General features: G+C 29.6%; 1 protein-coding gene across 3 annotated transcripts in view; it reads left to right on the top strand.

Moving 5' to 3' along the window:
- Window positions 1-21840, top strand: part of LOC118197547 (vacuolar protein sorting-associated protein 33B-like) — a 77785-nt gene that overhangs the window by 52250 nt on the left and 3695 nt on the right. The window contains exons 12-17 of one of the 3 annotated variants that reach the window (XR_015041133.1): window positions 1765-1839; window positions 1924-1988; window positions 2417-2518; window positions 5553-5756; window positions 6987-7091; window positions 16670-16702. Coding sequence is in view for 1 of the 3 variants with exons in the window: in XM_035369074.2 (XP_035224965.1) it covers window positions 1765-1839; window positions 1924-1988; window positions 2417-2518; window positions 5553-5756; window positions 6990-7091; window positions 16670-16751 (630 nt within the window). In the remaining 2 variants the exon portion in view is untranslated. Of the gene's footprint in view, window positions 1-1764; window positions 1840-1923; window positions 1989-2416; window positions 2519-5552; window positions 5757-6986; window positions 7092-16669; window positions 16782-21840 lie in introns of those variants that run through there. The other 2 variants (XR_004759620.2, XM_035369074.2) reach the window with 2 other exon arrangements.

The raw sequence follows: 21840 nt of genomic DNA on the forward strand, positions 1-21840 counted from the left end.
ATTGCCCTCTTTACTTTTTATATTGTATTGTTATTATAGACATGCCGTGCTGTACCTATAATATTTCTAGTTTAATGTGTTTAAACCCAATAAAATATATGTTTTGTTCTCGTTTTCTCCCTCTTTGTTTATTTTTCATAAAGTTTGAAAGCCCACCAGCGGCCGAGCGGTAAAGTCGCTGAACACTGGTAGTTCGGTCCGAGGTTCGAATCCCGCGAACGGGCTGGCTGCATGGGCGTTTTCGTGGTTTTCCCCATGTGTAACGTGTATACGAGCCAGTTTCCCTTAGAAAGTCCTCCACGAAAGGCATCCCTCCCCTTAGGCAGATAGCCCTCGTGTGCTTTGCCGTAATTAAATACACATACACCATAAAGTTTGAAAAGTTGTATGAAAATATCTTGCAGAAATTGAAATAAAATGCCTAGTTTTAACAATTTGTTTGCCTTTGGAAACAAATATCAGAAAATTTTGAAGTAAGAATTTGCTTTGTATAGTTTGAAAATAATGTGAGAATTATTTTCTGTATGTTGTATTTTTAGGCTTGGAACATATACTCATATGTGCTTTCATCCATGTGAGTATTTTTGCTGTGGACTTTCATGGTTGTAGGCTTTTCCTTTCCCCCCCTTTTTTTTAAACAGGCCTTTTCCATATTGCCATTTTATCTAGTCACTTAACAATGTATAACATATCTTGTTAGTATGGTTTGACATTTGTGGGCCAAACTAGAAGTGAGTCAGAGAACACAAAGTCTGTATTTGAAAGGGCAAAATAAAATTAAAAAAAAAAAAAAAAACTTTGGTAGCTAATTATACTTGATTACTAATCTCGATTTTGATGCAGATTCTTCAAAAACTGGATTTCCTTAAAGCATTAATGACTTTAATTAATGATGTTAATTCTAGTCTAATTTTTCACAACAGTTTCAGAATTTCAGACTCGTAGCTTTTAAACTTCTCATTACTGTTTTCTTTATCAGATGGCACTAGGTTCATTTCTCTCTGCTCTGTATAATAACTTCATTAAAAATTTGGCAGTTGCTTCTCCCAGCTACGTGACAAATTTTCGGATCTGAAAAAAGTCTGTCTGATCATCCTTAGAATCACACCAGTCTGGTTTTTTTGCTTAATTTTTTATGCTACCTTACATGTTTCTCTTTCAATTACAGTCATCATTATATATGGATGTGTATATATATGCATTTGCATGTGTATCTGTAGATGTTACAAATCATTTACATGAAAATATTGTCATTTTGCTATACATGACTGAGTTATATATTTGAATTTATACATTCAGCTCAGAATTTTTTAATTTCTAGATTTTTTAAAGTATCGAGTCCTTTTTTCTTGAAATGTTATTCATTAAATTATATGCTAGTGCTATCTAAATGAAAGAATTTCACAAATTTTTGTAATCATTATACTTGTATAACCAAATGAAAGTAAAATAATTTTTGAGAAGGGTTTGTGTAAAGCATTTTCTACCCTAGATTTCCTTTATGTATTTGATAAAAATGATTCTGATAAATGGTCGTTTTGTTTTACATATTTTGATAACAAAAGGAGCAGTAAATTAAATATCTTAAAACAAATTAATGAAGCATTAGAAATGTTATGTTAGCAATGAAATGTTTTGTTGTGTTAAAATGCATTTTAGTATTTTTTGTTTCTTACTTTTATGATTATAATTATTTAAATACAAAATTTTTTAATTTCATTTCATATGTTGATATTCATCCTTGTTTTATTTGTATTTTTTAAGACATTAGGGCATGTGAAGTAATCTTAGAAGAAAAGAATGCAGAAGATTTTCATAAAAGACTGGGCATTGAAAGGGGTAAGAATGTTATTACATTTACCAATAAGTAAGAGTTATTCTAATTTATGTATAAAATTAAATATGTTAATTTTGTGATTTCAGACATCATTGAAAACCAGAATATAAGTGAATGTATGAATTACATAGAGGATATTATTAATAAGCAGGTTGATCTTTGATTTTATTTTTATATGTTTGTTATTCTGTACATTATTATCTTCACATTTTGTATGAACATCTACTTTAATGCTACCTTTCATTTATATTAATGAGCAGTTAAATACTGTGTTTTTAACACATGTTATTAACTTCATGCTATTTTTGAAATTTTTGTGCTTGAAAATACTGATGTAAAAATTATGCATATTTTTAAAGCTGAATTTAAATATTTTAATTTTTATATTAAGACTACTTTATCTTCTTAATTAAGAAGACTAATTAAGAATGTAGTAATTGAATAAGTTTTCCTGTTTTCTTATTTTTTGCAGTGAGATTTCATCAGTTATCATTCAATTGATGTGTATATTAAAATTTCAAAAATCCGTGCTTAAGTTGTTATAATTAACTCTATTTTTTGTCTATTTTTATTACTTAGGATTCCTACAAAAGTGCCTTAAGATTAATATGCCTATTATCCATTGCTCAAAATGGGTTACCTTCTTCTGATTACAGTTCTTTAATGACACAGTTTCGGCAGGTTAGTTTTGTTGTATTAAGATGCATTCACTGCTACTGTATATGATTTTTTCTCTTTTGCCGAAGAAAAAATTCATATTTTATGAAAAAAAGTCTTACAAGTACAAATCACCTGTTAAATCATATAAATGTAAAATGCAACAGGTAATATTATTTTAGAAATTATATTCAAATTAGTTCTTCCAGATCTATTTCATTCAAATTATTTATCATAAAGTTGTACCATTCAAAACTTTTTGTGATGATGGGGGAACACAAAGTGCTTTAAGTGAACACAAAGTTCAGTGTGCTTTATTTTGCATAGGTTGGCCAGTCAGAAGGAAGGCTCTTAGGTCCTAGCTATGTAAAATTCTTGGAACCAAAACTCTGTGAAATCTCGCATTTGATGAGATATTGAAAAACTTCTTTTGATAATACCATATAGTTTTCCCCTCATTTCTTTTTAGTTCCCTTTTCTTTCTCTTATGTTGGATAGATCTGCAGTTGTAACAAAATCAAATTAATTATTTTGTCTGTGTAATTATTGAAAACCGTCCTAAAGACATCTTGAATTTCAAACTGCAATATACACTGCCTAACAAAAAACAAACAAAAAAAAACATGAAAGAGTAAGCAGAAATAAAAATTATCTAACATACAGGAAATGCAGATATAAATAAGTGATTTTTAATTTCGAAAAGATAATGCAATGCTGCAATCATATACAAGAAGAACCCGTTGAACAAACTTTTGAGGTACAGATTAAATCAGTATGCATGATGGATGAGTATATGCTTTGAACCATCCTCCACAGTTTGTTTTTTCATTGGTATTGAGGCAGATCAAGAAAAGGTGGCCAATCATATACAGTCAAAAGTCGTTAATTCGGACACCCATAATCCGGAATGATCTATAATCCGGACCTCAAAACTACAAACTTTCTGCACATGCGTCGCGTTCACGCATGCGCACGGGCGTTTAAGAGTGCGTGTAAGACCTTTACGTCTGCGAATATGTTTGTGCGCATGCGCGTTTAATGTGTAACGGAGGTATAAGCTAAGCTAAAAATTCAGTTAATGTTGCAGATTGCGTTGTTCCTTAATCTTCGAATTGGATCCGGCTTATTACTTTTTGCAGACTGTTAGAGCAATTTCATAAAAGTAAGCTTGAACTTTCGATTATGTCAAATAGAATTTCCGATATATATTTACTAATATGTAATTTGTATCTACAAAGCGAAAGTATGTTTTGAAATCCGAAATATGTTTATCAATTTCATGCCGCGGATTGGAAGTTGATCTGTCAGCACTATCCTTATCTTCAGAGCAGATGTTTTATATTTTATTTGGCTTATAATTCCTTACTAAGTGTAGTATTTCGATGTACTCCGTCTTTGATATGATTTAAATCAAGTTCCTCCTCATTATAATTCGCTTCCGATAGTGAAGAAAGTGACCCAGAGGTTATTGAAAACGAAAACATTTCGATTGACAAATTAGTCGGTATTTTCAACACAGCAATTATAGGACTTAAACAGCGGAACTTTGTAACTAAACAAGAAATTATGTCTGTTTAATAGAATTAAAGAGAAAGTATTATCACATGAAACGAAGCAACGTACATTGAAAGAATGCTTAATAAAGTAAACAAATAAATATTAAGCTTTTTCTTTTTGTAAATTTTGATACCTTTTAGATCATAATTGTTCTTTATTTCATAAATTACGGTTTCATATATTTAATTTTGTAATTTCTGCATGCCATCTTACCAGATTTAAACTGATGATCTATAATCCGGAAAAATCGATAATCCGGAATCGCCGAAGTCCCGACGAGTCCGGATTAACGACTTTTGACTGTATTGACAGTGCCTGATTGTGAGACATCTAGAGATGTGGTGGAGGAAACATCTAAGTACCTTTCAGGGCTTGTCTGCATATGATTTCCATGTGTGATCAAATAATATCTTGATAGAAAATATAAATTTGTAATCCTTGTGACAGTAAGATACAATGCTTCACCCACATATCATCAATTGGCATTCGATAGTTGCAGCAGGACTTAGTCTATCTCTGCATGGCACTCAGATTTTTACTTGATCAAACAAAAGCGAGACTTGCTCTATATACTATCCTATGCCATTCAGTCATCCAAGATGTTGTCCCAACATCATCATGGTCTTTCAGTGACTTTGTGTGAATGGCAGTCTTTGTAAAGGGCAGCATGGCTGCAAGTACTTTCAATTTTTCCTGCTGGTATTAGAGCATCCAAAGCTGTCTGCACATTTTGCATAATGTCAGCTGTCATGATTTGTGGGGCTGCATACTGTCAACAATGTGTTTTTATCAATACAAATGACATTTATGTAGTTGCACATCCATTTTCTCCAAATCCTTTGCATAAGATGCATGTAGGTATGTTTCAACTCTGGTATTTAAGGACTGATCAACCATTATAACAAAACCCTTTTTGCTGGAATTAAATTTACTGGCGTCTTCTGAAACAAAAAAACAACTTGAATTACCAAGTATTGACTCATCTGACTCTTTCCTTTCATTTTATTTTGCTAACTTATGTGACAAACATGCATTTCAGATAATTTACCTTCATCATTCAGCAGTTTATTTGTTGTCATAATTATGCAACTAAATCTTGATAGTGTAGCATTTCCTTTGTCAAGTATTATTAAACACTTTAAACCATGGTTAAAGACATTTGGATAACCATTCATAAATATAATATAGCTCAGTTCCAGTTAATAACTATTGTTGTATTGCTGTCGTGGACAAAACAATCATAAGGTATGAAGAGAAAGCGTGGGAATTAAGGGTGAAAAAAGAAAGGATAAAAAGGCTACCATTTAAGTATCATCTGATAATGTGGTCTCCCTGACAATAATAACTGTTACTAAAGTTAGCGCATTGTCTCTATACATAGTCTATGAATTTAGTTAATAGACTGAAATATATAATTAAAATCAATGTTTTAAGAATTTATTATTATTATACATTTTTTCTCAAACTGTAATATATCTGATTTTACCTTTTTTTCACTCAGAGTTATGGCTGTAAATATATAGTAACTTTTCACAACTTGGAGAAGACTGGTTTGGTAGTGGAACAAGCATCTTTGTTACCACCTGGTAAAATTCCAGAAAAAGGAGCCACTGCCAAAGCTACTAAAATAGTAGAAAAAGTTGCAACTGCTGTATCATTTCCAAGATATAGTAATTTTAAAGCAGTTGTAAGGAAATTTAATTTGGTAAGTAAATATTTTCCCTTATGTATTTCTATTTCAGTATTTGTTGCATATGCATCCTTTATAAAAAAATTATTGACTTTACTGTTGAGTCTGTTGCATTATTATATTATTTTATATTTTTTTCTGACACTGGTAGATTGCAACTTTACCTATAGGAGAAAAAATAGCTCTTATTCACAAAACGACTGGGCAGTCCTGCTATGCTGAACACTTGAATAATTTAATGCTTGTTCAGTTATATGCATTGTGTTCAAGTATGAGAAACTTAGTTAAAATACTGCTATATTTTCTTTACTTTATGTGCAGCATATTCTTGAAATTCTTTCTTAAACATTTATGTTTACAAAGCTTTAACATTATGAGAACAGAATTTTTCACATTCATCGAATGCTGTACAGGGAAAAATATCTCAGTATTGCCATTCTTGGGATTTGACAGATGTTCTTCACTTCATTGAATATGGGTGGACTGCTACTGCAAATAATTAAAAGTTTTCAAAATTCATTTCATTCATGGTAATATTTAAAGGATTCTAGAGCCAGAAGAATGTAAATCCTTCTTTTGTATCCAGTTGACAGTGCTATATTACGTTTTGTATTTGTAGAGAGAAACTGTGGACTATATTAGTCATTGTGGTTTGAGCTTAGGTAATGATTGTGATGTAGTTTTTAAGTGTGATTAAAGAAAATAAAAAAATTCAACTTGTTGAATAAGAAGAAATACTTTATTATAAAATATTTCATATTTGTTTAAAATTTAAAAAAAAAAACTTTTCTAGTAAGTAATAGGAAAAAATATTTTTTTAAAAATAAATAAAATATATTAACTCCAAAGCTGCATAACTGGGTATATCTCACTATAAAAGCAAATTTGATAGACTAAAATTTTTTTTCTAAAACAGTTATCTACCTATTAATTATATTAACCAGGCTTTTTAGTTTCTTAACATGGTAATTATTTGCAAACTTTATGTATAATAAAAGAACTGGTGTTCAAATCAAGCTTCTTGAGATTTTGTTTTTAAAAATTAGGGCTTAAACTGGACCTTTAAAGAAAATTTTATTCAGGTAATTTGTACTGGCTCTCCCCTTCTATTTATGCTGTTGACTAGTTTAATAAAGTCAAAACTAATGTAAGGTTGAATGTTGCTTAGTATTAAGGTTCATAGCTACTTTGTTTTATTAAGTTTAGTATTTTATATAAGGTAATTCTTTTTAAACTCATTTTCAGTAGATCCCAGCAGAATCTGATTCATCTGATATAAAAAACCCAAAAGATATGAGTTATGTTTTTGGGGGAGCATATGTGCCTTTAATTGGAAGAATAACAGAACAAGTGAGTTAATATTACTGTATTTAAAATCTGTTTTATTATGTTTATTTTACTTAAATATGTTTTAAGACAATTTTTTAATCCTGCTTTTCATATATACATAAAAATATTTTAATGTCTGTTATCAGTATGCATTTTTATATTTGAAGATAATTTTAGATTTCTAAATATCATCTATTATATATAGCTAAAAATATATTTGCAATTTTGTGAATTTCTTTTGTTTATTTTTTATCTTTCTATCAAATAATTCAGTATGATATTCTGTATTTGTTGAAAGTGAGGTTTTTTTTTTTTTTTTTTTTTTAAATTTGTATATATGATAAATGATTTTTAAGTAATAATTTTAATTCTTTAAATGGGAATGAAGTACTATATTGGCTGAAATGTAACTTGTATTAAAATACAAAATGACCCTGTATTTTTGGTGTTTTCAAAAAGGTGTTTTTCAAGAAGAAGGGGCTTAGTTATAAGTGCCCTTCATATATGAACTTGGCACATAAAAGATGCTATACTAAAGCAGTTATAATTGGATTAAATACCCCCATGCCTTGAGAAAGTAATGTGTTTTCTTTTAACTTAAAAATAAGGGACTATGGGATAAATAATCCTAATGTTTATTAATTATTAGCCAGTACATGTAAGATATAGTTTTCAAAAAAAGGGCATATTAAAGAGGGGAAACATTCTTATATTCAGACCAATACAATACTTATTTTATACCAATATGTTTTCATTAAGAGTGTAGAAATTCTTTGAAGTGTTTGCAGAATATCTTAATTTTAATGTGATTGAGCTTTTTAACAATGTAATTGCTGTGAAATTGCAATCGATCAAAGAAATGCTATATAAAATCACTGCAGTTATTGCTCAATGTAACAAATTTCAAGGGAGTGGAAATTCGGTTCACTATAACCAGTGGTTCAATAACCGATAGTTATATTCGATCCAATAAGAAAAATGGATTATCTCACAAAAACATGTAAAAATTAAATGGTAAATCCACCCCCTCCCAAAAAAAGGTAAAGAAAAGCTTATTAATACTGTGACATCTACCAAAAAAATTAATACAAGGTTGCCCATAAAATAACTGCACAAATTAAGACATTAAATAAAATAAAAAAGTGAAATAATAAATGTATGTTTAGAAAGAGTGGCATCTCTTAGTCTTGTTAAAAGTGTTTATTTTGTCATCTGCATATCAAAATTCCAGATTCTTTTTCATTTATTGAGAAGACATTGTACAAAAAAAATTGCTTTGAGATGGAATAATGTTATAACATTAAATTTGTCATGAATTAGATAAATCAGCTACCGAAACAGTATATGGCAGTGCATCATAATCAAAAATACAAGTGTATGAGTGGCTGCAAAAAAAGGGGGGAACAGTTCTACTGGGCCGATTAACGGAATCCAAAATGCATTTTCCATGTCTCAAAAGCGTAACTTAGAATATTAGATTTATATATAGCATCGTTTTAACATAAGGATTTTGACACAAAATTGGACTTTTTCTGAAATAACAGGCCAATTTTTTTCCATATTTCGTTTCTACGACTCATTATGCCTACATATTAAATTTTCTAAAATTTTATGTGTAATTTACGGAGAAATTCGAAAATTTATATTGCCATATATTTTTCAGTTTGCACCAAGAATAATTTACTTGGTGAACTTCTTGATTTATGGCAACCTATTTTCCTTTCGCTTTTTACATTGTGCATGAGGGGGGGGGGAAAGTTACATTGTTCCTACTTTCAAATAATTTTAACAAAGTGCCTAAACCACATTTGTTGTTTTATCGCTTTCAGCAAATATGCCAAATTTCAAAACGCGCCAATATATAAATTCGTGTATATCTTCGGAAATTTTGAATAAAAAAACTTTTATTTTTTGCAGGTGTGCTTAGAAAAACAGTTACTTTAAGATGGTAAAAGTTTTATAGGTCATAATCCAAATTTTTTTTAATGTATAAAAATTATTTAAAACTACAAATTTTAAAAATAAATCATGAAAAGTGGGCGAATTTTATTTGGAATGAACTTATTCGAAATATGAAAGGAAGAATCAAATAAGTTGAATTTTTAAAAAGAGAGATTAATAAATATATACCAATTCAATTAATGTATAGAAGAGCTAAAATTTTGAGAGCTAATTTTTTAAAAACTACTCGTGTGATTTTTAAGTTTGGCATAATTTGTATCGTAGAATTGAAATATGGAAAAAAATCAACATGTCATTTCAGAAACATTCCGATTTTGTATCAAAGTACTTATGTTAGAACAATGCTATATATAAATCTAATACATATCCTAAGTATTGCTTTCGACACATGTGAAACGGAAATCAATCGGCCCAGTAGAACAGGAGATATAGAATTGTCCCCACCCCAGCAGCATACAACCGCCTTAAAATATAGTCATGAAAGCATTGAGGATGAACCAAAGATAGGTTGCCCTTTAACTTCAAAGAACGAGGAGAATGGGGAGAAAATTCTTTCTTTGGTAAAAGCTGATAGACATGTGACAACTCAGTAGTTTTTAGACATGCTTGGGATAAGCAGAGAAAGCTGTAAGTTAATTTTGATAAAAAATCTGAAAATGAGGAAAATTTTTACTTGATTTGTGCCTCAGATTTTTACAAAACAAAATTTAAAAAAAAAGAAAAGAAAAGAAAAAATCTCAGATGTTTCAGATTTTAAATTATGTCCAAAGGGGCCTTTTTTTTTTTTTTTTTTTTTTTTTTTTTTTTTTTTTTTTTTTTTTTAACATTTTATGTGTTACCTTTCTTTATTAAATATCATGTTCTTCGCACTTAAACCATAAAATTCAGATCACGAGCAATATCGTAAAATAATTTTTAATTGAGCATATCTTTAGAATTTCCAATACACAGTCTCACACGCTGGAGATAAAAATGTTTTTTCTGTACGAAGTTGGCATTACTCACTTTGAAATCCTTGAGATTGTTAATCAAAAATTCGTTAAAGTTTAAAAAATATGAAATCAATAGCAAATTTTGAATTTGGGCTTCCAGATGCCCATATTCGCAATAATGTTACGTCATTCAAAGTTTGATTGCCCTTGTTTTAACACAATGCAAGAAACATACATACATATATGCAGATTCTTCATTCTTTAATTTCTTCAAATATAATACAGGGCAATAATATTTGGTGACAGCAAATGAAAAGTGAAATTTACATTCAGAGTGTTTGTACACAAAATCACAAAATGAAAACAATAGTCCCTCAGGGACAAGGCCCCTTTGAACTAAAAAAAAAAAAAAAAAAATAAGAAAGAAAGAAAAAGGTAAAAAAAGAAAAGCTTCTTGTGAAGGTTTGATGACCACTGCAAGACAGGACAATAATTTCTTAAATTGTTCATAGTGGAAGATGAGACCTGGTGTCTACAATATGACCCAGAAACAAAAAAGTGCACGTAGCGGGAAAACATCATCATCTCCCATACGAAAAAAAGCACAGATTTCCAGATCAAAGACTAAGGTGATGCTGATTGCACTTTCTTATTACAAAGGATTTATTATCGATGAATTTGTCCCTAAAAATCAATTAATTAATCTGCAATCAGTATTTTAGGCGATTCTTATTTGATTAAGAAACAAGATAAGACAAGGTAGGAAGGAACTGTTTGCTTCTGGTCAATGGTTTCTTTTGCACAGTAATGCTATGCCCCGTGCAGCATTTCCTATGCAACAGGATCTTGCTAAGCAGTCAACTGCAGTGATAAATCATCCACTATATTCTTCTGACTTATTATCTATCAGCTGATATTATTTCCTTTTTCTGAAGCCTAAGATGGCCATGAAAGGATAAAGATTTGAAAACATCTCAAATATTAAATCAAATGTAACAGATATTTAGGAAAGTTTAGTTCCAACTCATATAAACAGTGTTCGGAGGACTTAAAGAAACACTGGAAAAACTGTATAGAGGTCTCTGGAAATTATTTTAAAGGGAATAAATTTATTTGAAGATAAGTAATCTTTTCCTTATCTATGAGAAATTATCCAATTACTTTATGGGTGCCCATGTAAATCTTATTTTAAAAAAATCTTGTTACGAATTAATTTCGGTTATCATTAAGCGCAGTTATTAAATTTTCAGTTACTCTTTTGCAGTTTCACTATACGTAAATTTTACAATTACACTGTATTCAAATTCTACATATAATATATATATATATATATATATATATATACACAATGTCATTATATGTAAATTCTGTAATTTTACACTACAGTACAAAGTCTGTAATCTGAACGTCCATTATCTGGAATGATCTATAATACGGACCTCAAAGCCACAAACTTATGCATGCGCGTTTAATGCCGCATCAGCTATGCATGCGCATAAACAGTTTACGTATGCACGCTTCCGATAGTGAAGAAAGTGACAAAGACGAAAAAATTTCGATCACAGCAATTACAGAACTTGAGCAGTGGAACTTTGTAACTGAACAAGAAATTATGTCTCTTTATAGAATTAAAGAGAAAGTATTAGCACAAAAAATGAAGCAACTTACATTGAAAGAAATGTTGGTACTATTCCGTTTTGAGGACCATAAAAAAATTGCAGCGAAAATGTATGCGCAAAAGCGCCAAATCTAGTGTACATGCCGATTTCAAATTGATAGTTCTATATTTCTTAAGGTTTAGATAGTTCTATATTTCTTAAGATGCCATTGAATTACTAGTTTAATTTTTAAATCCTTTTTTGATAACACTGTTGATTTAACAATTACTGAATTGCCCAGTGACAAAAAGTCTGCAATAGAATTTTTTTCAAAGAAAAGGCATCATTCATTATAGAAAATGATAAATATAATAATAAAAAGTATTATATGAAATTAACCTTTTATCTGAATTAAAACAAAATTAATCTTAGTTAATTTGCTATTATACTTGCTTTCTTGTGTTAGGGTTGCCACAATTATTTTTTGCAGTAATGGCATCAACAATAGTTTGGCGATTTTTTTATGGTCCTCAAAATGCAATAGTACCAAAATGTTTAATAAAGTAAACAAATAAATATTAAGCTTAATAAAGTAAACAAATAAATATTAAGCTTTTTTTTGTAAATTTTGGTACCCTTTAGATCATAATTGCTCTTTATTTCATAAATTACGGTTTCATATTTTTAATTGTATAATTTTTGCATGCCATATTACCAGATTTAAATTGATGATCTATAATCCGGAAAAACCCCTAATCCGGAATCGCCAAAGTCCCAACGAGTCCAGATAATGGACTTTGTACTGTATGTTATTTGGCATAAATATCATAATCCTGATTCTTCCTCCAAACTTCCCATTTGTAGCTATGAATAATTATTTTATCAATAATAATATAAAAATCTAAAAATGAATAATAAAAGATATTAAATTTTGAGTACAAAGTAATTTAATTTTCTTCTGACATGATGCAGATTGCAAGAAAATTTTATCCATGGTTGCAATGCAAATATTCAATAACCTTAATAAAGAATATCCTGTGTATTACAAAAGACCTAAAGAATGTAAAACCATTATTTGAAGGGTGTAAATTTCATTCCCTAAAAGGCGAACAAACTGTGCACCTTAAAACTCATGAAATTTGCTACTTCCTCTTTCCCTGAGTAGCAAATTTTAAAAATTTCCATCATAGCAGCAGATTTGAATAGAGTTCTGTCTGATAGCTCAGTCAAAGAATTTGAATGAAATCAAAGGATTCATTGACGTTCTTTAGTTTACTCAACTTATGGCGTCCTTAGATATGCTTATTATGTATTCATTCTTTTAGAGTTGAGTTCATACTTGTCTTATATAACATTTGTTTAGAATAGAGAAAAGTGGGTAGAAGATAAAAGAAAAGTAATATAAAAGTGCATGGAATGTGGATATTTTATTGTGGTCTTTGTGGATGATTTTAATATCTGGCAAATTTTTCATTTAAACTTCCAGAAGTTCTGAAAGAAACATGAAAAGACATAAGAGTTTCAACTGAAGATATCTATGCGTTTCATTATATCCAATAACATTTGGAGGTCTGCTATAGCAGTATAAAATAACATTCAGTATAGAAAATTGGACAAGACCAAAAAGTTTGTTCATTATGTATAGGGGGCTCATTATAGCAGAGTTTGACTGTATTTCAAAGTAATGAAATTGTGTGTTTTATACCAAGTGTTGCCAACAAACTGCTGGATAAATAACATTTGATAAGGAAAACTAACTGCTTTCTATACTGCAGTTATAGATAGACAAAATTGTTGACACAGTTTTACAGCCAGTTTTGTTTATTCTGGAGCAGAGCTACTTTATTCCTTTGCTTTAAATATGCATTTACTGATGGGCTAATTTTATATGAATTCTGCATTTCAAAATACTGAGATATTTTTAATCATGCATAAATACTAGACAAAAATAAAATCAGAATAAAAAATTGCAAAATGACTGGTTGTTAATTGGAATTTTTTCATTATTTTTTATGTAATCAGTATTATTTTTAATACATTTCTCATTTATGTTTGTGTCCTAATCATATCAAAATGTACATTTTTATGCATAAATTATACTATTCCCAGATGCTTTGTAAACTATACCTTGGGAACTGCTTTATTATTAATGCTCATTATTTGACACTAAAATGGAATAAAATAGATGTAGTGGCCCTAAATTTCATCACCTTTATTTGCACTTTATTAAGGTGCAAAAACGCATTTGCCCTCCCTCTTTTTTTTTATTGCATTATAAGTGACTATTTTAATATAATACTCATTTTTATTATTTATTTATGTAGTATATATATATATTGTTGTCATTGATAATGTACTTAATGTTCATCTCTGAGTATTGAAAAGGACACAAAAATAAATAAAATGCAGTTTTTAAAGTGAACAAAAATTCAGTTGAACATTTATTTTGCTTTCTATGTTGATACAATATGATTGCAAAGTATATTTTGTGTTGATAAATGAAAGTGTCAGCCATGATCTTGTTGCATTGATTTCATAGAATATAATACAGAAAACAATATTATTTGCATTTCAGAAATTTTTTTTAAACAAATTTTTACTACCAATGTATGGTAAAGAAAGTATTACAAAATAATTATGCACGCTATCAGTGAGAGTGAACTATTTATTATAAAACTGTGTTAAGTTGAGGACAGTGCAGATTTTTCTATATCGTCCCACTGACATACTATGTTTTACCTGGCAGTGCCTTTCACACAATGTTGTGTAGCAAAACTTCAGATGCAAAAGCGTAGTTCCTTTAACTATACGTTTAGTATATGCAGCGCTGTTTACAAAAGGAGTTTCTTTTTCTTGTTATTCTATGTTTGGCAAGCACTTGCACTTATTTTGTTCTGTAAATATAAAGTTGAGTGCTTATGAATAATTCTTCATTCTTTATGGATTACTAATAGATAGTGAACTGCTGTTGGCATGTAACTTTGGTTTTTGGTAAGCAGAATTATAAGACATAACTGGTAAAATTTGTAATATATTAGAATTTTCACCCCCCTCCCCCCGAGGAAATGGACTGTACAATAACAGATGACGCATCAGATGAGTCTACAATTGTATTCCACAGACAAAAATCAAGGCCGATGATACTTTCATCTTCTTGAGAGGAGAGTAACTCTTATGATTTGGAATAAAGTGACTCGTTTAAGACATTTGATAAATATACTATGACGCCAGAGTTTTTAGAAGCTGATTCAGAAGAAAGTGATGAGGAGATAGAATGGCAGCAGGTCACAGGAAGAAGCAGTGTGATATGTCAGTATACGGAAGACGAGGAATTTTTGCATGAAAATGTTAATTTTGATGATCTTTTCTCATTGCACCAGTTCTTTTTGTCAGACAATGTTCTAGAATTAATAGTGAATGAAACAGATATGCTCAACAATCCAACAATGGTGTTGAAAAGTTCTTTATCCACCACAAGAAAACGCCAACAATCCTGGTGGCTTGTTACAATAGGAGAAATAAAAAAAGTTTATTGCCATACTCAATTATTATGGGTTTAGTGCTGGTTGCCAGAAATTAAGTTATATTGGTCGAAAAATACAATGTATTCAAAAGCACGTATAAAAAAAGTTATGAGACGTGATCATTTTTTGACTATACTGAAATATTTACACTTTTCTAATAGTGAAACAGCTATAATTGATGATCAGTTGGGCAAAATTTTCAACATTGTGAAAATAATCGTCGATTTATTCAAAAATGCAGTGAAACCTGGGAAAAACATTGAAATAGATGAAAGCATGGCTCCTTGATGAGGGCGACTCCTATTTCGCCAATACATTTCAGGCAAATGGCATAAATATGGTGTTAAATTATACAAATTCTCTTTGACTGGAGGCTATACCTATAATGTTGAAATTTATACTGGAAAGAATGTAAACTCCACAACGAAAGGACATACATATGACGCTGTAATGCAATTGATAAATGGATTGTTATTTGAGAGGTGCACTTTGTATATAGTTACTATACAAGTGTGCCTTTAGCTGAAGAACGTTTAGATAAATCAACAAATTTATGTGGTACTGTAAAAGTAAATAGAAAATTTCTGCCGGCAGAAGCAAAACTAAAACAAAAACGTGGTGACATTGTGAGTGTTGAAGATCCTGAAGGAGTTAAATTTGTTAAATGAACAGACAAACGGTCAGTTTGCATGTTAACTACTTGCAACAATCATACTTGTACTATGATTGAAGGAACAAGTGGTAAACTAAAATCTGATGCTGTTTTTGACTACAATAATGTGAAAAAAGGTGCTAATATATCCGATCAAATTGCATCATATTACAAAACCGTTAAGTGGTATAGAAAACTTATCATAGAATTGATTTGCATGACATCAATTGTCAATGCATAGTATATTCATAAGAGGTGGAGTGCCAAGCATTTTAATATTTTAAAATTTAAAGAAAATATTATTGATCGGTTCCTGGATGAACTGCCTACAGAACCACAAACACCTAAAAGAAGAACTATACATTTTCTTCAGAAGTATTCCAGAACTGTGAGAAAGTCGCAGAAATGATGCTGTGATTTTTATAAATCCTTATCTGCTTGACGAGGTAGAAACATTGCTGCAAATAAATCAAAAAGGGTTATAATGTTTTGACAATTTTGCGAAGGTGAAGCACCACTATGTCTAAAATGTTATAAAAATCCCCACAAAAACAAATAAATATGTAAATACATTAAGCCTATTATAGTCTACCTGTAAAAATAAGCTCAGTTTTTCAATAAAAAAGTTATTTTTAACCACATGAAGATTTTTTCATCTAATAAAACTGTGTTATAAAATTATAGCTGATGTGAGCCATTGGTGGTACGTGCTGCCAGATGAACCATTTGCATGTGAGCCACCGGTGGTACACGCCGCCACATTAACGATCCATGTATAAGCCACCAGTGGTATACGCTGCCAGATAAATCATTCGCATGTGAGCCACAGGTAGTACGTGCCATCCTCAATGTGTTAAGAGCACAGAAATAAAAACATAATATCCTTTTTTTAAAATTTAGTATATCTATAGAATATAATCTGTATTTCTAGGTCATAAAATATGGTGGTCTCCACAACCTTGAAGATGGTTTGAAACTTCTTCCTGGTTCTACAATAATGAATTTCAAAAAAGGTCTAATATCTTTTATTTAAAAAAAATTTGGTAACTAAATGTTTTTATATATATATTTTAAAGTTGTCAGTAACTTTGTTTTTTAATAATTTATCATTGTTTTGTGTTGCATAAGTTTTGAAGAGAATATTCATTGATCTGTACACTCAAAAAATATGGCTATGACTACCTTTTGTTATTGATTTAGTATTTGATATAAATTTGATAGTTGTGAGATTGATGTAAACTTTTAACAGAGTTTAGTTGGGGAGTGTGTGGAAATTTTGATAAATTATCAATAGCTGGCGTTAGCATCCTGCATAAACATGACGTGCCTTTTTGCTTCTTGTTCACCCACTGCCCCTCCCTTTTTTTTTAAATTTAATTTGAAATGTGAGTTACATAAGAGGAAGTAAGTTCAACTTAATAACTTTGATTATCACCATATTTGATTCTGTTTGATTTAACTTAAATTGAACCACTAATGTATAGAATTTAAATATTAAATATCTTCTATTTTAAACTTTTTGATGTTGGTTATTTGTGTCATGACAAAATTATGGCTATTCTATATCTTTAATCATATTTTCTTCGAAGCACAAACTCGTTCTTTTTTATTCCTTGAATATAATCTGACATTAGGTATCAGAATGAATATGCAATTTTTGAAAATGTTTTGATATGTTCATACTGCAGGTAGCCTGTTTGGGAAAGATAAAAGCTTATGCGTTAAGTAGTTTCCATTTCCATAAGAAAGTATTCTGTAAAAGATGCAGTTGCTTCAGCTTTGCGATCCTTTGATAAACACATGAAGGACTTGATTTTTCAGTGATAAATTTCAGTATTGTATGATGTAGGTTATGAATATGTTAATGTGTGCTTTAAGTGAAAGATCATGAAGTCTTTTTAGATTTAAAAATACAGCATTATTAGAGTTTTAATAATGTATAAAAAAAGCAATAAAATATCACAATGAAAACTGAAGGGATATATGTGTGCAGATAGAAATTTTTCCCATTGTTGAATGCAGTGATGTAGGTTATTGCCATGTCACATGGCTTAATAGGTATATTAATTACAACTAAGTAGAGAAAGCTTATTTTCTTTCATAAGTTCATTAAAATATTGTAACATCTGTGAGTTATGTAAAATGAATTTTAGCTGCTTGCACAAAATACTTCTAACTTTAAGCTGTGAAAAATGAGTTTAAAAATTTGCTTTGAAGACTTCTCTTCCAAATTTGATTTCCATGAAATGTATTAGAAGAGACCATGAGCATGTTTTACTTGTTCTCAGAAATGCTTAGGACTTTTATGTTTGCACAACTACTTTATAAAATTTTGAGTAGCAATCATGAACTTCAGAAGTGATTTTCAAAAACTTAATTAAAATTTGTTCTGAGCTACAGTATCAGATTTCATTAAGCCTTCTTTACTATAAAATGCAGCCATTTCATCTCCTGAAGCATGTAATAAACTCTGATCATATACAATGAATTCAGTTTACAAAATGCTGAAGAAAACTTCATATCTGTATGTACATGCCCCTTCAAATTTCATCGTGCTGTTTTTTATATATATATATATATATATATATATATCATTTATAAATGCTATATATATAAATTTGAAATAAGTAATTGAAATTCATTGAAATAAAAATAAATTTCCTAATACTTGTGCAATAGCTGCAAAGTAATATAATAATAATTTATATTTATTTATTGAAATTTTTCATTTTTAATAAATTCCATTTCTATTTTTCATGATTAAAATTCAAGTTCCTTTTAAAAATATTATTTTCAGGATTCAATTTCAATGCTTCTGGGTTACTTCATTCAGATGCATTCTACTAACTTTATATTAGGAGATAATATATTCAGTATTACTTTACTAAATATATATATATATGGGGGAGAAATTAAGAAAAATCTTTAAAAATTTGTAAATACTAGACCAAAATATTTAACAGTCAGAATGAACTATTTTTACTCTCATCAGGGGAATAGATAAAAATATTTAAATTTCTGGTTCTAATTGTTTGGTAGGGCAAATCAATGTTTCTAATTCTATACAATTTTCAAACCAAAGACACAAAAATAAAAGTGATTAATTCAAAGGAGTTGCATGGCACCATTCCCTATGTCGACCTGAGCAACTGGAAAAGACTAAAAACAAAAAAAACTAACGCAAAACATAAAGTGCTTTCTTCAAAATGTAAAATATCAGTGAATTCCAAAAATATAGTATTAAAGATGGGGGGGGAAGGACAAAGCATGTAAGTACATTAGAAATAAACCAAATCAAATAATTCATCAATTTGAACAAGCAAAAAAAAGGCTTAAAAATCTCTTCAAAATGTGAAGTATCAATAAACTCCAAAAATGTGGTTGAAAAACACTAAGAAATGATGAAAAAAGGGCAAAGCATATACGTACAATAAAATTAAATAAAATGAAATGAAGTGCAGATAAAAATGTAGCTAGTTACACTCAAGTTATATAACAAAGAAACATAATTTAAGGCTACTGATGTCCCGTTTGAAGTTGAAGCATGAGAATAAAATACAGTTAATGAGTCTTCCCAAAACAGCCAGAGCTTAAGTCGTTTTGTCCACCTGGCACTTTGAAAAGAGGAGGGATAGAAGGAGTGATTATAAACAAACAATGAATCAAAGATGCTTTTAATTAAGGGGATGTGGCCAAAATACATGTTAAGTTAAAATGATGGATAAGTTTTAATGTAAAAATTACAGTAATTAATAAACTAAAATTTCTAGCAGCAATAAAAAGTAAGCAGGAAAAGGAAAAACTGAAATTTTCTCTCAAAAGTAGATGAACTCTTGGGACTTGATGAGAGTTAATCTTTTTAACAACAGAAATCAATTACTAAAGTTGAAAATTACAAATATATATATTTTTTATACAAAAATTACATATCTACAGTTAATCTTCCTGGGAGTTTAAATTAAATGCTTCATTTGTAATTTTGATTTACAAAGTGTAATTAATGCAAAGTTTTTAATTCGTTTATTAATAAAATAATGAAATAAAGTTTATTTTCAGAGTGGCAAAGGATGTTTTTAGTTTCAGAATGCAATTTAGATTAGAAATGTTTTAAATTCTTTTAACTTAATTGGCAATGGTATTGCCAACAATTTTTTTAATGAAAGTCATAGGTCAAAACAGTTAATAGTTTTGATGTAGTTTTAGTTGATGGTGTCAATAACAATCCAGTAAAAACTGTGATCTTGACCAACAGAAGAGTCAATAAGAAGGCAATGCCAGTTAATTTAATGGCGGAAAAGTCAAAAAATGTCCATTAGTCGCAAAGTTTTGTTTAAGTGTGGTTGAGAAAACTGAGATCCAGAAAATCAATTTTCTGTTGATTATGGTTGCTTCTGTTCAGTTTGAGGCAAGAAGGTTAAATTTCGTTTTTTGAATCATACCTTCATTATTAATAAAAATAATGTTATCCATGTTAAGGAAAATGTACATGAATTTATTTTTAGTAAAATTCTCTGTTATTCATGAATCAAAATTCTGTTAGAAAAGATAAAGCTTGCAGATAGTTGTGGAGTAATTTAGTACCCACAGGTTTCTCATTAATTTATTGGAAAATCTTATTACCAAATTTTATAAAGTTGTGAAATAAAGTTTATTGGAGAATGATGGTCCAAGAATCTGGTCACTACCTTGAATTTTTGTAAATGGAAGAGTGGCATAGCGATTTTCAAATTCAAAACAGTTAATGTCTTTGATGTAGTGTTAGTCGCTCATGTCAATAACTTTATGGTGGTTTTTAAAAATGCAACAGAAATTGGAATCTTGGCCAACAGAAAAAGCAATAAGGAAACCAATTTTTTTAATCCCTCCACCCAAAAAAAATAAAAATTTTTTGCTTTTTTGTAATTATTCCTCCCATTGGCTGTGAAGTGAAATTTTATGGGAGTTTTGTCAAATTTGGGAGGTGCATAACATTTAAAAATTTATCAAAATAAAATTGAATAGAAATTTTAAATTTCTTATGAAATGCAGTTAAAATTGCTAATTACAGATTTTTCATTGGTGTGTATTCTTTTGTTAGGTGGTGGGATTATGAAGCTGTTAAAAAAAAGATTGCAATACAATTTTTCACAAACTGTGCTGAAGTTATTGCAATTGAATGAAAATGAATTGAAAATGGACAGGTATTTTTTGCACTGGTGAAAAATTTTGTGAAGGTTAATTTTATGAAAACAAAACTGTAAAAAGTGAAACATGCTAAAATCTTTGTAACCAGGGAAGGATTTTGTAGTAAATCTGAATTAAACAAAATCAAGAATTAAATGTTCAATGATAGGGGGACCAAAAAGTCAGAATTTAATGAAATTTTAAGTTTTCTATGCAAAGCTTGAAGCTTATTAATAATTACTCTTTCTTTACTTTTTGCAATACACCAGGTAACTGGTTTAGTTTGCATTCCGTAAGAGAGCTATAGAATTTTTTTTAGATGATGCTGAAATTATTGCTGGCTTTGTCTATTTTGGTAATTTTAAATTTTGCCCCAAGATCAGAAATTTTATTTTAGAGCTGTGGCCAAAAAATTAGGCCTTTAAAGCTGTGAATTTCAGTCAGTATTGCATGTTTCTGTTGCATGAATGTTTGAGTAGGAAGGTAAAGTTTTCCAGCTTGTCCTAAAGATGAAATCGTCAGTGTCATCTTCAGTATTTTTAATGCATGGTTTATTGACATTTGCAACTGACCTAAATTTAGTACCTTATTCATCAGTTGTTTAAGGAGTTATCATCAACTATATCATGTTTGCCAGTAGCAATCTGCGTATGGTGAAAATCCAAGTAAGGAACATGGGCTGGGTCAATGCGAAATCAAGCAACTTCTAAAGTCAAGCTCATGATGGTTGGAAAGCCAGTTACTGTTTCATAGAACTTGAAAAAGAACTTGAGTTTTGGAATCTACTAACTTTTTTCTTGTTGAAAATATCCAGAATTGTCCAGAAGTAGTATGATTAAACCTACTGTTGATTACATTTAATAAGTATTAAGTCTATATGTGTAGATAGCTCATATTTTTCAAACTTCTTGCTGATTTAGGATTACAGAAACATATCTG

This window comes from Stegodyphus dumicola, chromosome 5 (genome assembly GCF_044657685.1).
Source record: "Stegodyphus dumicola isolate Sdum_Otavi_A_Nest chromosome 5, ASM4465768v1".
Taxonomy (NCBI): domain Eukaryota; kingdom Metazoa; phylum Arthropoda; class Arachnida; order Araneae; family Eresidae; genus Stegodyphus; species Stegodyphus dumicola.